Source organism: Denticeps clupeoides, chromosome 5, assembly GCF_900700375.1.
Source record: "Denticeps clupeoides chromosome 5, fDenClu1.1, whole genome shotgun sequence".
NCBI lineage: Eukaryota > Metazoa > Chordata > Actinopteri > Clupeiformes > Denticipitidae > Denticeps > Denticeps clupeoides.
In genome coordinates, this window is record NC_041711.1 from 15,086,668 (window position 1) to 15,100,361 (window position 13,694).

At 41.5% G+C, this 13,694-nt stretch overlaps 1 protein-coding gene across 1 annotated transcript; it reads left to right on the forward strand.

The window, feature by feature from the left end:
• The first annotated feature begins 4,591 nt into the window (after window positions 1–4,591).
• On the forward strand, window positions 4,592–13,349 carry gucy1b2 (guanylate cyclase 1, soluble, beta 2). Its single transcript, XM_028980554.1, has 15 exons — window positions 4,592–4,632; window positions 4,724–4,797; window positions 4,884–4,978; window positions 5,898–6,058; window positions 6,823–6,922; window positions 7,013–7,209; window positions 9,009–9,120; window positions 9,248–9,351; window positions 9,425–9,641; window positions 9,792–10,112; window positions 10,470–10,618; window positions 10,724–10,870; window positions 11,632–11,786; window positions 12,371–12,540; window positions 12,696–13,349. The coding sequence occupies exons 1-15, from the start codon at window positions 4,630–4,632 to the stop codon at window positions 12,881–12,883; spliced, it is 2,193 nt and encodes a 730-aa protein (XP_028836387.1). The 5' UTR covers window positions 4,592–4,629; the 3' UTR covers window positions 12,884–13,349.
• Window positions 13,350–13,694: the final 345 nt, after the last annotated feature.

A 13,694-nucleotide genomic window follows, 5' to 3' on the forward strand; every position in this document is an offset into this window, starting at 1 on the left:
TGTGCAAGCACCTCCCAAGGCCTCCATGCATGGGCTGAACCTCCAAGCCCATATGGATTAGATTCAGTGTCCTCAATCCCTTTTTAATGATCCATCATATGTTGATTCTCTCCATGAAATGTGAATTCAAAATGTGAATTTTTTTATTTAGTCCATGAATGAAAATGCTGCCATTTCACGGTTATTTAGTATAATGGTTCTTGTTAACTTTACAGTGCTCTCTTTGTTTTGCAGCAGGATTCATGGTGTTTGCCTCAGACTGACGTAGGTTGAACAGTGTACAGTGATTTCGGAAATCTTAATAACAGGAGCTGTCTGAACGTGGATTCCTGACCAGCTGGGAGTTTTTAGTTTAGGCCACCCTCTGCCGGAGGGTATTTAAAATGCTGTGGATCAAAACCTAATCTGTAAACATGTTCAGAGTGTGTGTGTGTGTGTGTGTGTGTGTGTGTGTGTGTGTGTGGTTGATGAAGGTCAGGAATATTAGACAACACCTACAGTCTCTTTCAGTGTGTTTTGTAGGTTAATCAATTGACAATGGGCCATTTACAGCTGCTGATCCTAATCCAGTTAGGATCTTTGCAACTTGCAAAGTATTTTCGTATTAAAAAAAATAATGCATTACCAACTGTGTTGGTTATGCATAATAATTTATGTTAACAGCTCTCTGACCTTCGTACCAGTGACTTACATTTCAAACTTTGAAGTCACCATTGCCAGAGCCTGTGGGATTATATTACAAATGCTTTAAATGAAATTGAAAATGTAAAATACAAATATAAATAATAATATGCAATTCAGCTGTGGTCATATTCAAGGCAACATTGTACATGTGCATTATTAAAGGGGGAAAATTACATTCAGCTCCGGGGTTTGACATCATTCACTTCTTTTGTCCTTCATGTAACTTGACCTTAAACTTGCTCTATAGTGTACGGCTCTTTCAGCAGCAGGCACTTTATGTTTCCATGGTTATAGTGAAGGTTAAGAGAGACACAAGCCTAGTCAAAGAGACAAGATGATTCAAAGTCAGAACAAACAGTGGCTGAAACTCTGAATGACACACGCAGCACACATTTAAAGTAATAAGGCACATCGTAAGCCTAAAGCTTGCCCTTTAAATGGAAACTTGCTGAAAACTTTTGAAAACATCAGCTTGCTAATTTTTCCTTATTTTTTAATAAACTTCAGAATTTAAGAACAGATTAATGTTGACATGACGTTCTCCACATAAGTAACTGAATGATGTGAACACACTTTTTAATTACTGTTTCTTTTGCCATCAGAGTAAAAATCCACAGTTGGACAGAAGAGGGCGCAATTGGCTCTGAGCTGAACACGGGCCTGAAAGTTCTAAGGTTATTTTTGTGGAAACCTGCAGTAAAACCCATACTACAGTCATAACACACAATCTCTTGGTCAGTGAAAAGGTATTTATGTGTAATATGTAATCCCGTATATGATGTTATTCCTTCTCCTTCAGGAGAGTAAATTGTCATCCTCAGACATGAGCCTGTGATCCTCAGAGCCGGGCATGTAGATGATCAGATGGTTCAGATGGTCCTACATCTCCTGATGGGAATCCGTCATCCTGTTCTGTTTCCCCAGTGGTCTCTGGCTCTGGGTTGTGTGAGGAGAAAGGATCTGCATCTGGATTCCTCGGTTGGTGGTGAGGCTCTCCACTGGAACACTGTTGTCTGTTGGCATGTTCAGCTGAGAAATGTAAGACCTTGAAGGCCTTGGGCGGTTCTTCTGTACATCTTGAAAATATCCAACTCCCCAGAGAGAGCACTCACAGAACATCGTACCAAGAAGAGTTAAGGCTCGGCTCTGGGCCTGCAGAGGATCACATTACAGCTTTACCCTGAAGAAAAAGCTGGATATTAATAATATGGACCCCAGAGTCCTACAGTACCTTGATCATCCTGATCTGAGGCAGCAACTGTCATAGCCTCGCTTTGTGGTCTCACATTTATACCCATGAAATGAATTTTATGGAGATGGAGGCGGGGACTTCAGTGATTAAACATTAGCACAGGCCACAATGCCGTGTACCACGTGTTTGACCCAAAGAGAGGTGTGGAGGAGCAGCACACTGTAAAGATGACCTCACATGTGCTGTAAAAGTGGGCATTTAACCAAATGTGATGTACCACGTGTACCACATCCTGAGAGGATGTTCTAGGTGCTTTAGTTAATCAATCAAATGCAAGCATTTACTAAATTTGTGTATGCATCCAAATGAAGTATATCAAGGTTAATATGTCATAAACAGGTGAATTGAAATGAATCCTGTAAGTTTTGTAAACACCCTGCCATACAATTACAAACAGCTCATGACAGCAAATGATTTTTAAAAGTCTACTAAATAGACAAGAATTACTGCTGGACACACAATAATTGTTTGCTAATGACATTTACAGCATTATTACCTTGTCTTACAGTCTCATATGCCAGGCTAGCTGTTGATCTCCCTGAACACAGTAGCATTGGGTGGGATTAAATGAGTCCCGCTTGTTGGACATGGCGAGGCAGGTGATCTGGAATGATGATTGGACATGACGAAGAAGGATGCGTACACACAATGTCATGAAACCGGGGTTTAATACATGATGAACAGGACTGGTGCGACATCCAGTAATAAGTAACAATGAGCCAACGGTGAACAGACACGAACAGGGCAGCTTTATACAATCAGACACAGGTGAACACCATGAGAAAACATTGACACAGAACGAACATGAAACTTCGGTCCGGATCCTGGATCATGACAAAATGGCACCACTCAGTGGCACCACTGTCCTGGGCACGAACTTGTATACTTATAAATTTAATTTATTTTTAAGGCAACCAGTTGCTTCTAAATATTTAAGGAAACGCAACTTTTCTGCATATATGGTGCAGTTCCAGGATTGTTTGCTGAACTGATAAGAGGGTATTTTTCTCACTGACCATTGACCACTCAGTACATACCACAGAAGCACAAATTCACTTGATTATTTAAAAAAAAGCTTTATTACAGTTTGATAGCTGCTATCTTGAATTTTATTGATCAATGAAACAAGATACCAATAAAAGATATCATTAGAAAGGCACACACAAAAGTCCATACAAGTCTCAACATAATTTCAGATCCTCTGAAGGTCTTTTTATTATAGACAGACATAAATACTGCCTATTTTCTATAGAACACTATTATATCAACAGCTGAAAAGTCTTAATAGGAAAAAAATAAATAAGTTCCTATTATCAAAGCTAAGATGAATTAAGATGAGTGTGTGAATAGATCACTACTTATATATTTCATGAAGACCTTGGAGACAGGGAGATCTTTTTTTTCTGTCTCCAACTCTTTTTCTGACTATTTTATAATGAAACTGCTGATAATTCTGCACCATCTGGCTCTTTAAAAAGTGAATGACCCTTCAATATACTAAAAACAAAGCACAGGCTTAATTTCTCCATTTTCATATTTATGCCGATGCAAGTGGAACAAAAGCAATTGCAACATTAATAAAGTATAATTATGATGCGCTACATCATAAAACATACTGATAAAATGTGCCGTTTTGATGCTGAATGCAGAAATACTTTGAAATTTTTACAAAGGGAATTCTAAAGGTACATTTATTAATAAGAGTTGAATTCATCCAAATATACAAGTAACTTTTACAAGCATTTCTTCCTTACTTTTGCATCCTACAACATCTTCATTTTGAGAGGTGACTTTTGCTCTTCATAATGGATCTTGAGTTCATATTAAGAGGGTGCTGATAAGGAGCTGTTTGGTACCTGTGCATCATCCATATAGGCTTGTTACCTGGGGAGGGGCAGAGTCACTGTCATTTAACACTTAAGCAGTATCATTAAATTAAACTTTTAATCTCTGGCCAGTGTTATTTTATATTTTAAAGTAGTTTTGTAATTATGTGCGGAACAAAACAAGTTAAATTTAGTCTCAAAATACATTTTGCATCAAAGGAAGGAAAATGCTAGTAAAATGTACTTGTGTTTTTGGATCAAATGTTAATAAGTAAACCTAGCTAAGTCAAACTTAATTCCTGTGTAGAAAGGCTTTCCTGGCTTTTTAAAAATAAATAACTCCAGTTTCATTTGTCTTCATACTAAGAACTATTTTGTCAGGTTGTGCAGTCAGTTCAGGACTCACCCAGACACACTGGAGGACTGGAGGACACCGGAGAACCCAGAGGAAAACCTAAATCATGCAGCCACAAAAGGCACCCATGTGCAGTGTGAGGAGACGGTACTTTTGCTCAATGACACCTCAGTGCCAACCTTCCGATTACGGGTCCACTTCCTTAGCTGCTAGGCCACCACTGCCCCAGTTGGCAGTGTTCCAAGTCAGAGTTCCAACTTACAATCTTGGAGGTGTGAGGCCTCTTCGCTAACTGCTGTGCCACCATGCTGCCCTGTGTACCAGGGCTATGAAATTCACCACTAACTACTCTCTCTCTCTGTCTCTCTCACCCTTTCACCCGCTCCTCCCTTCGCCACTGTTTTTGGTGCTGGGGAACGTCAGGGGTGGGGTTAATGAAACTGGTGCTGCTGACAGGGTCTCAGTTGACTGGGAATCAGAGTCACACAGACTGGATGTGAAAACCTGCTGAGATGGTGAGGTCCTTCACACTCATTTTTTAATTGGTTGACAATTTTTAGGAGCTTGGTTCACATTTTCATCACACCCATTTTCATTTACTTTCAGTATGGTTTCATTAACACATGCTTGAAGTCTCTGGTCATTGAGAAGTTTGGTGAAGAAACATGGGAGAAACTCAGGTGATCTGTTAATTCGTCTCTCTGAAAAAGTCTCTCAAATACTAGCTGTGATAGACAGACCAGACTGTTTTTTCTTCATTTTTCAGGATGATGGCTGAAGTGCAGGACACCTTTATGACCTATGAAATTTACGATGACACCCTGACCCTGCGTCTAGTGCAGGAGGCCTGCAAGATGCTGGGTGAGCAACCCTTCAGAATTTTTTTATCACTCATAAGCAAGTAAAACTCTTGATTATTGCAGGCAATAACCTGCATGAAAGTACCACTCAGGGACAGTACAGTCTGTTCGTACTGTGCAGTGCTGGTGACTAGGCTGTCGGTCACCAGAGAGTGGCCAGTAGAGGACAGATCTGTGAGGTGCTAACAAAGTCCCAGCTGAGGCCACCTCACCACCACCTGGGCACCAGAGGCCCTAGCGGCCACATAACCATCCTGTTGGCAGATGAAGGTGTGACTCTAGGTCAGGTTACACACCTGAGCCCAACTCAAGCTCACTCTCAAGAGATGTTATTCAATTTATGCCATGCACTGACAATACAGTGTGCTTTTAATGACACACGCAAAGCCAACATGTACACACATATACAATAGTATTAATTGTATGTATGTGTGTGTCTATCTTTATCTGCTACTTATTCTTGAGAATTGTGGCAAAACCTTATCTGATATAGTCTTCAATTATCCAACTTGTTGAAACAAAACATATTCTACCTAAAAAAAATAATAATAATTTCTTATCAACACTGTAATTCAATATGTTTTTTGTTGTAAATGTATATTTGTATATGTATATTTCATATTGTAAAGGTATTTACACTTTTAAAACATTTATGACATTTTTGTTTTCTTAACTTCTAAACATGCCCTCTACAAGTAAAGATAAGAATTACTAACTTATAAACTCATGACTAACTGAAACTAACTAATGTGTTATTGTAAATATTAATACAATATAGTGCATATTTAGATGCTTTGATTTTTCATAATACGCATTGTACTATAGAATAAATGCATGTTCTATATTCATACTTAGTTTGCTCTTGAATTATAGTTTAGACTTAAACGAAGTCATGAATGTGTATGTGATGTTTTACACAGAAGTGTCTGCTGAAGTGGTGCTGAAACTCTTTGGCGGGTACTTCTTCAGCTTCTGTAAAATGTCTGGCTATGACACCATGTTGCGCACCCTTGGTGGGAACCTGGCAGAGTTCGTTGAAAATCTGGATGCTCTCCACAGCTACCTGGCTCTGTCCTATCAGGCAAGTCTGCAATTCTTCAGCATTTCTGGGTTTTTTTTCTCTCATCATGTCTCATACCAAAAGACTCTCATTTTGGTCTGTTCTGTAAAGACATTAGCCCGAACAACTTTTATCAACTTTATTTAATTTTTAAAAAGTGGGTTTTTCAGATGACCTACAGGTAGTGTTGTAGACAAGACCACCTAAACTGAGACCAAGACATTGCCGGGACCGGAGGGTATCAAGACCAAGACACTGCCGAAACCTGAGGGTACCAAGACTGAGACCAAGACCCAGATACACTAAGGCGAGACCTAGAAGGCTAGTTGAGATCAAGACCAAGACCGAAATCAGACTATGGCTAGATTCGACATCACATGACTCAGAAAAAAAGGCATTATCTTTATAAATTATATTTTTCTTATGTCTTTTTTTTTTTTTAATCTCCCAGATTTGTCATAGTTACAAGACCTGATGAAAAATCATTTTCAGCAATGCTCTAGTAGTGAGCTAGTTGCTTGCAAAAAACAAAATATCTGAACAAATGTCTGTACAATGTGCGCATTCTTTCCTCATAGTTTGGCAACAAGAAACGCAGAGTTGTAGTTGTAGTTAGTTGTAGCAAAAAAAACTGACTGGTTGCATTTGAATTGTGGTGCGAAATAAATAATGATACTGTTTTGTGCGAATGCGCAGTTTTCTGTTTTTTTTTTAACCATCCTAAATTGAGACCAAGACCTTCCTACAGTACTTGACTGATGATGTTGACGTTGGCCCTGTTTCAGGAGATGAATGCCCCCTCCTTTCGTGTGGAGACGATGGACGACGGCAGAATGCTACTCCACTACTACTCTGACCGCAAAGGGCTGTATCACATAGTGCCTGGTGAGAAGCACAATAAATGAGCTTTCACTTCATCTCAGCCTGCACCCGTTAACCACCAACCTTTAATTACTCATGTCATGGCATTTACAGGCATCATAGAAGCTGTAGCTAAGGACTTCTTTGACAGCGAAGTGGACATGACCATTCTTAACCAGTCCGAGGAGAATGAACGAACTGGCCAAAAAGAGCATGTGGTCTTCTTGGTTGTCCAGAGGAGCCTCAAGTCGAAGAAGAGACTAAAGCAAAAAGACAGCACAGAAGATATCCAGGGAGAAGAGAACAGACAGGTCAACACTGCCTGCACCAGAGAGTAGATGATCTGGCCAGATGATCTGAACATTTCTGTAGCACTGAGCTATTATACAGTATATGAAGGACAAGTACAACAATATCATTTATTTCTTATATAGCCCACAATCACATACAGTATGTCTCAATGGGCTTTGACAGGCCCAGTTGACACCCCCACACTTGACCCTTCTGCACACAAGGAAAAACTCACATATATAAAGGTAGATTGAGTCTGCAATTGGTGGTGGTGGCTGTGGTCTCTGGTACGTTTCATGTTAAGTCGTCTAGTTCATTGCTAGGGACTAGGATTAATCTGGTGGTCTCTCACTCGAGTCTGCAGGTGGTCTGCCACTTGATTCAGTGCCTCGGAGAGAACAGAAGCAGCGGCAGATGGTGGCACTGTACAACTGGTACAGAAATGTGTGGTTATAGCGGTATATTTGTGCCACACTGGCCCGGTACGCTTGCTAGGACAGCCTAACTAAGGTGATCTGAACACTGGTCTGTGCTTCACAGGGTGACTGTGTGTTAAAGTTGACTTAATAATTGACACTGTGTCTGGGATTTTAACTGAAAGCCAGAGAAAACAGATTTGTTTTCAGTTTAGATTTTAGAGTCATGAACACTGACCAGCAAGCCGTTCCACATCTGCGGAGCTCTATAGGAGAAGGATCTGCTCACCGCTGCTGGGCTACAACTTTTTCTACATTTTTTTTATAAAAATGGAACGTTGGATATTGGTCTATAATTCGAAAGCAGACTGCAATCAAGATCAGATTTTTTAATCAGGGGTACGTGGCCAGTGCTAAGCGACAAATGAATAATTTTAAGGATAGGATTTATAAAATTGGCTGCTACTTGTTTAATGAAACCTTGTGTATTGTCTTTTCTATACTGAATGACGTTTCTTGTGAGTTCATGTACTCATGAATTCTCAGGAATGTGGGATTATTTTTGTTCTTGTCTATTAAATAGGAGAGATATTTTTGATCGAGCCACGCTACGAGCCTTCCTATAGTTAAGGAGGTTCTCCTTCCATGCTATTTGGAATACATACAATTTCAAAAAAAAATATCTCTGACTATCTTCCTTTTGAGGGCAGCAACATTATCTAACATACTATGTAGTTTTAATTCTCTTGGTCGCTTGGTCAAGTACAGCGGGGTCTGACGGTGAGTTGATCAGCTATGATAAATCTGGTAGGGTATTAATAAATCTCTGTGCTGTACTTGATGTAATTGTCCGTTTGTCTCTATAGCAGGGGGAGTTGATTTTATTTACATTTACATTTATGGCATTTATAAGACGTCCTTATCCAGAGCGACTTACAATCAGTATTTACAGGGACAGTCGTCCCCCCCCGGAGCAATTTAGGGTTAAGTGTCTTGTTCAGGGACACAATGGTAGTAAGCGGGATATGAACCTGGGTCTTCTGGTTCATAGGCAAGTGTGTTACCCACTAGGCTACTACCACCCAGTGGTATTATATTGTGCCTAAGACATATTTTGAAAGCGATGAAGAAATGATCTGAGATTATTTCAGATTGCGGAAGAATGACTATGTCTTCTATATTTAAACCCAAGGTCAGCACAGATCGAGAGTGTGACCACCTTCATGAGTAGGTCCTATTATATTTTGTTTAACTCCAACTGAATCTAGTAAAGACAGGAATGCTGTTCTTAGTGAGTCTTCTAATATATCACAGTGGATGTTAAAGTCACCGAGTATATTGTATCTTTCGGCTTATCAACGACTTTTCATCAGATCATCATGGCAATTGTTCCTTGTGAACAGGATGCAGAGGAGACCATGAAGAAGCTGCAACAGAGATACACCAGCCTTCCGCCATCTTCAAGAAAGAGAGCACCCTGGGACATTGTCAGGAGCATTGTTCGATTCAGCCAAGGTTGTGTTTGACTTGTTTTGCTGCAGTTAAATAACATTGCAGACACCCAACTAATGAGCGCTTTACAAAAAGTTGATTTCTGAAACAATGTGGCGGTCATATTCATATTCCTATCCTCTACATTCAGGAAACCTTAGTAGTGCATTTTCTCCAAGCTACCCGGAGAAGTTGTGGATTGATCAGCAAGCCTTCTGTAACGCTTTTCCTTTTCACATAGTCTTCGACAAAAACGTGAGTGCCTCAACCTTTCACCGGATAGATCTGAGGTTCTTCAGAAAAAAAACTTTTGTGATGTTGCTTACAGCTAAGAATCAAGCAGACTGGAGTCAACATCCAAAAGTTTGTGCCAGGCCTCCAGACCAAGGACATCCGGCTGGATGAGTACTTTGAAATCATCCACCCACAAATCATCTTCGACATCAGCAACATCCGAAAGTTCATCAACAGCCAGTTCGTGCTGAAGACGCGCCGTGAGATGGTGCCACAGGCAGCCCAACAGCAGGCCATGCTGAAGCTGAGGGGTAAGCCATCATGATAACTCACAAGGAACTTCATTCAGTGTAAATAAGACAGTCCACAAGGTTTCATGATTTTTCATTATTTGTTGACGTTCAATAAGGTTGTGAATGTTGGGTACGAGTTCCAGTCATCCACTAATATGTGTCTCTCAGGTCAGATGGTGTGGATGCCATCTCTGGAGTGCATGGTGTACCTGTGTTCTCCAAAGCTCCGCAGCCTACAGGAACTGGAAGAGAGGGGTCTTCACCTGGCTGACATTGCCCAGCACGACACCACCCGAGACCTGATTTTATTGAACCAACAGCGGCTCGCGGAAATCGAGCTCTCCAACCAGCTGGAGCGCAAGAAAGAGGAGTTACGCATCCTCTCACGCAACCTGGAGGTGGAGAAGAAGAAGACGGAGACGCTGCTCTATGCCATGCTTCCTCGCCATGTTGCGAATCAGCTCAAGGAGGGCAAGAGAGTGGAAGCAGGTGAAGAGTGCTTTTTTTTACAGGGGCCTTTTAACCTGTGACAAGAGAGATGAGGTCCTCCTGGTCCTCCTTGGTCTCGGTTCATCAGCTGGTCCATCAAGGCATACCTTCATCATAATCTCCACAGAATATTTTAAGACTATTTAAAGAGAGCAATGTGAAAAGATCTCCAGTGACATTGTGATACGGGTCACATGGTCCTGTTTGGGGGTGCTATAAATGTTTCAGTGGCTGACCTTCGTGTCACTTGTGCTAAACTGTAATGTCAACTGATGCACTGGACCTCTGAAGTCTGGATTCATATATCTGGATTCAAACCTATGAATATGTCTTCCAACATGTCCCTTCCTGTCACAGGTGATTTTAAGGTGTGCACGATTCTCTTCAGCGATGTTGTGACCTTCACTAATATATGTGCTGCCTGTGAGCCAATTCAGATCGTCAACATGCTCAACTCCATGTACTCCAGGTTTGACCGTCTCACGAGTGTCCATGATGTTTATAAGGTGAGCAATGTCATGTGTTGGGGCGTGTCATGGTGTGTCTGTTTGTAGAATGAAAGCAATCTAGGAATGAGTGGAATGAGTAAGGTTTGTCGGTTTTTCTTTTAGGTGGAGACAATTGGTGATGCCTACATGGTGGTTGGTGGTGTGCCCATCCCAACTGATTCTCATGCAGAGCGGGTGGCCAACTTTGCCCTTGGTATGCGTATTGCTGCCAGAGAGGTCACCAATCCCATCACCGGCCAACCCATTCAGGTATTTAATGCCAGAGCAATCAGCAGCTGGCTTGTAGTTGAAAATGTGATCATTAATCAAGCCTGTACTTCATCTTCTAATGCCGTAATTATAACCAACATACAGAACACAGATGGTGTGGCTCTACTTCCTCCTGCTCTGTTGAAATAAAACAAAAATTCGTACTTAATTTTGTGCAATTGGTTGTTTGCATTTGCTAATTTGACCAACTCACCACACAATGCCAGCCTCTCCCAACTATACATTCGTTCTGAAGATGAACCACGTCTCTTTACAGTTCAGGAGAATGCCATTTTAAAAGCAAATAATCAGCACAGAGAAGGGCAAGTGCAACATGACAAAGAGGGGTGGGGTGGAGTAAAAGCAGCTAGCCAGCATGGGCTATAGACCTGCTGCACTAGCAGGCAGCTGCACTCTTATTATCAGTGATCATCCAGTGCTGTTGTATAGGGTTCATTTTGAAAGTGAAAGCGAAATTATTGTCATTGTGATACACAGTACCAGAGCACACGGTGACACAACGAAATGTGTCCTCTGCTTTTAACCATCACCATTGATGAGCTGTGGGAAGCCATGACAGGTGCCCGGGGAGCAGTGTGTGGGAACGGTGCTTTGCTCAGAGGCACCTCAGTGATACCTTGGCAGTTCAGAATTTGAACCGGCAACCTTATGATTATGGATCATTGGACTATATTCAACCATTACCAACTTTTAGTTTATGATAATGGAATAAAATGCCTCTTCTTTTGGCTGTGCCTCAGATCCGCGTGGGTCTCCACACCGGCCCCGTCTTGGCAGGAGTGGTAGGAGAGAAGATGCCACGGTACTGCCTGTTTGGAGACACAGTCAATACGGCTTCTCGCATGGAAAGTCATGGAGTCCCTGACCATGTCCATCTGAGTCCATTCACATACAGGTACTGGACCATAAAGTGAAAGTGAAGTGATTGTCATTGTGAAACACTGCAACACAGCACACGGTGACACAACGAAATGTGTCCTCTGCTTTTAACCATCACCCTTTGTGAGCAGTGGGCAGCCATGACAGGCGCCCGGGGAGCAGTGTGTGGGGACGGTGCTTTGCTCAGTGGCACCATGGTGGATCGGGATTCGAACGGGCAACCTTCGAACCAGGGCACTTCCTTACCCAATAGGCCACCACTGCTCCAAACACATCCTCAATGCAAAAGTCTGCCTTTTATGTCCTTCTCCGAGTTGTTTTCTTCATTACAACGAAGTGTGGAAGTAGCCTAATGGGATACACACTCGCACACACACATGCTATGAACCAGAAGATCACAAAGTCACGGTTAAAACCCCACTTACTACCACTGTGTACCTGAGCAGGACACTTAATCCTGAGTGTGTCCAGGGGGGACTGTCCCTGTAACTACTGATTGTAAAGCGTTTTGGAAAAGGGTGTCTGATAAATGCTGTAATTTAGCTAATCGCTAAATTAATCTCATATTATTCTTGTATTATCATTGTCACCTTTTCACAGTGAACTAGCGGGCAAAAGCTTTGAGATCAAAGAGAGGGGGGAGATCCAGGTAAAGGGCAAAGGCCTGATGACCACCTACTTCCTCATGCGACACCTGCACGCCTCCGACGAGGAAATCATGGGCATGGGGGACGTGCAGCTGTACGCGAAGACACCAGAGAGCAGCATGGGTGAGCTGATATGGGATATAACAGGTTTCTAGTTCAAGAAGTGTTGTGCAATGTTGAATTATATGTGCAGTTCAAGGAAATCCCAGAGCCTTGGTTGGAAACCTCCTCAAAAAACAGCATGAGAAACCTTCAGACATATTTCTGTTGTCGTGCAGATGGTGAGCACCTAAATGAAGAGAAGGAAAAGAGCTTTTCTGAGAACCAGAGTAGCAAGGGCTCCTCACTTGACAATGGGTCCTGCCATGGCAGCACCAGTGACGGTGGAGCCAGCGGTGCCTCAACCGCCCTGCAGAACGGCGAGCACCCGGAAGCCATGAACTCCAGATTCTGCTTATTGCTCTAGTGAAAGGAAATACATACATAGTCATTAAATGTTAGAAGATATATAGAATTACATTAAAAAATATATATACGTATTATGTGTTCAGTGTATTTATCGGATCCACTGTATGGATCCACTGTAATGTACCTTATTTTACTGAAAGTTGCAGCAGATAATTAAATCGACTGGTGAAATATACAGATCCAGTCCGAATGTTTGGAAGTTGTCAATTATAAATTGTACATTAAAAGAAATTAAAACTGGGATAATGGTACATTAATTGAAATGAAAGTAGTCGCAAATTGCAGATCTTTGCACCGGTGACAGCGCTGCATATGTCTGAGGCGCTCAGTTTTATTTTCCAGATGGGATGGTGCCGTAGGGTTCAACTGACCTCTTCACAAGAAAACCACTCAAAAACGCTGCCTAATTTTAATGCTATTTTTATTATCATCAAATAACTAATATAATAAAGTATTTCTGCCCTTTTGCTTTTATATTTTCAAATGAAAATTCAGCCATATACATTCTGAGAGTTAACCTGTAGTCATGACCGATGACTAGGCTAAGGATCTCTTCTGTAAAGTATGGAAAGAGCAGTTTAATGCACAAATATTTTTATTTGTGCATTAAACTGCTCTTTCCATACTTTACAGAAGAGATTTTTTTGCAGCTTCAGCTTCACACATCAAAAATGATGATAACAAAATCAGTAGCAGAGCAGATGTTGCTGGTGTTGTTCCGGAGAAAGAACAAGCTGTGCAACAAAATGCATTTGTCCTGCCCGCCAGGGGACGTCAGCTTTGTCACCTGGCAGAGGCAGGCACGATAC

Excerpts from the sequence above, each read along its gene's own strand:
- gucy1b2 (XM_028980554.1), top strand. Across the intron at positions 4,798-4,883 it reads GAAACATGGGAGAAACTCAG|GATGATGGCTGAAGTGCAGG; the intron begins GTGATCTGTTAA and ends TTCATTTTTCAG. Across the intron at positions 9,121-9,247 it reads CATTGTTCGATTCAGCCAAG|GAAACCTTAGTAGTGCATTT; the intron begins GTTGTGTTTGAC and ends CTCTACATTCAG.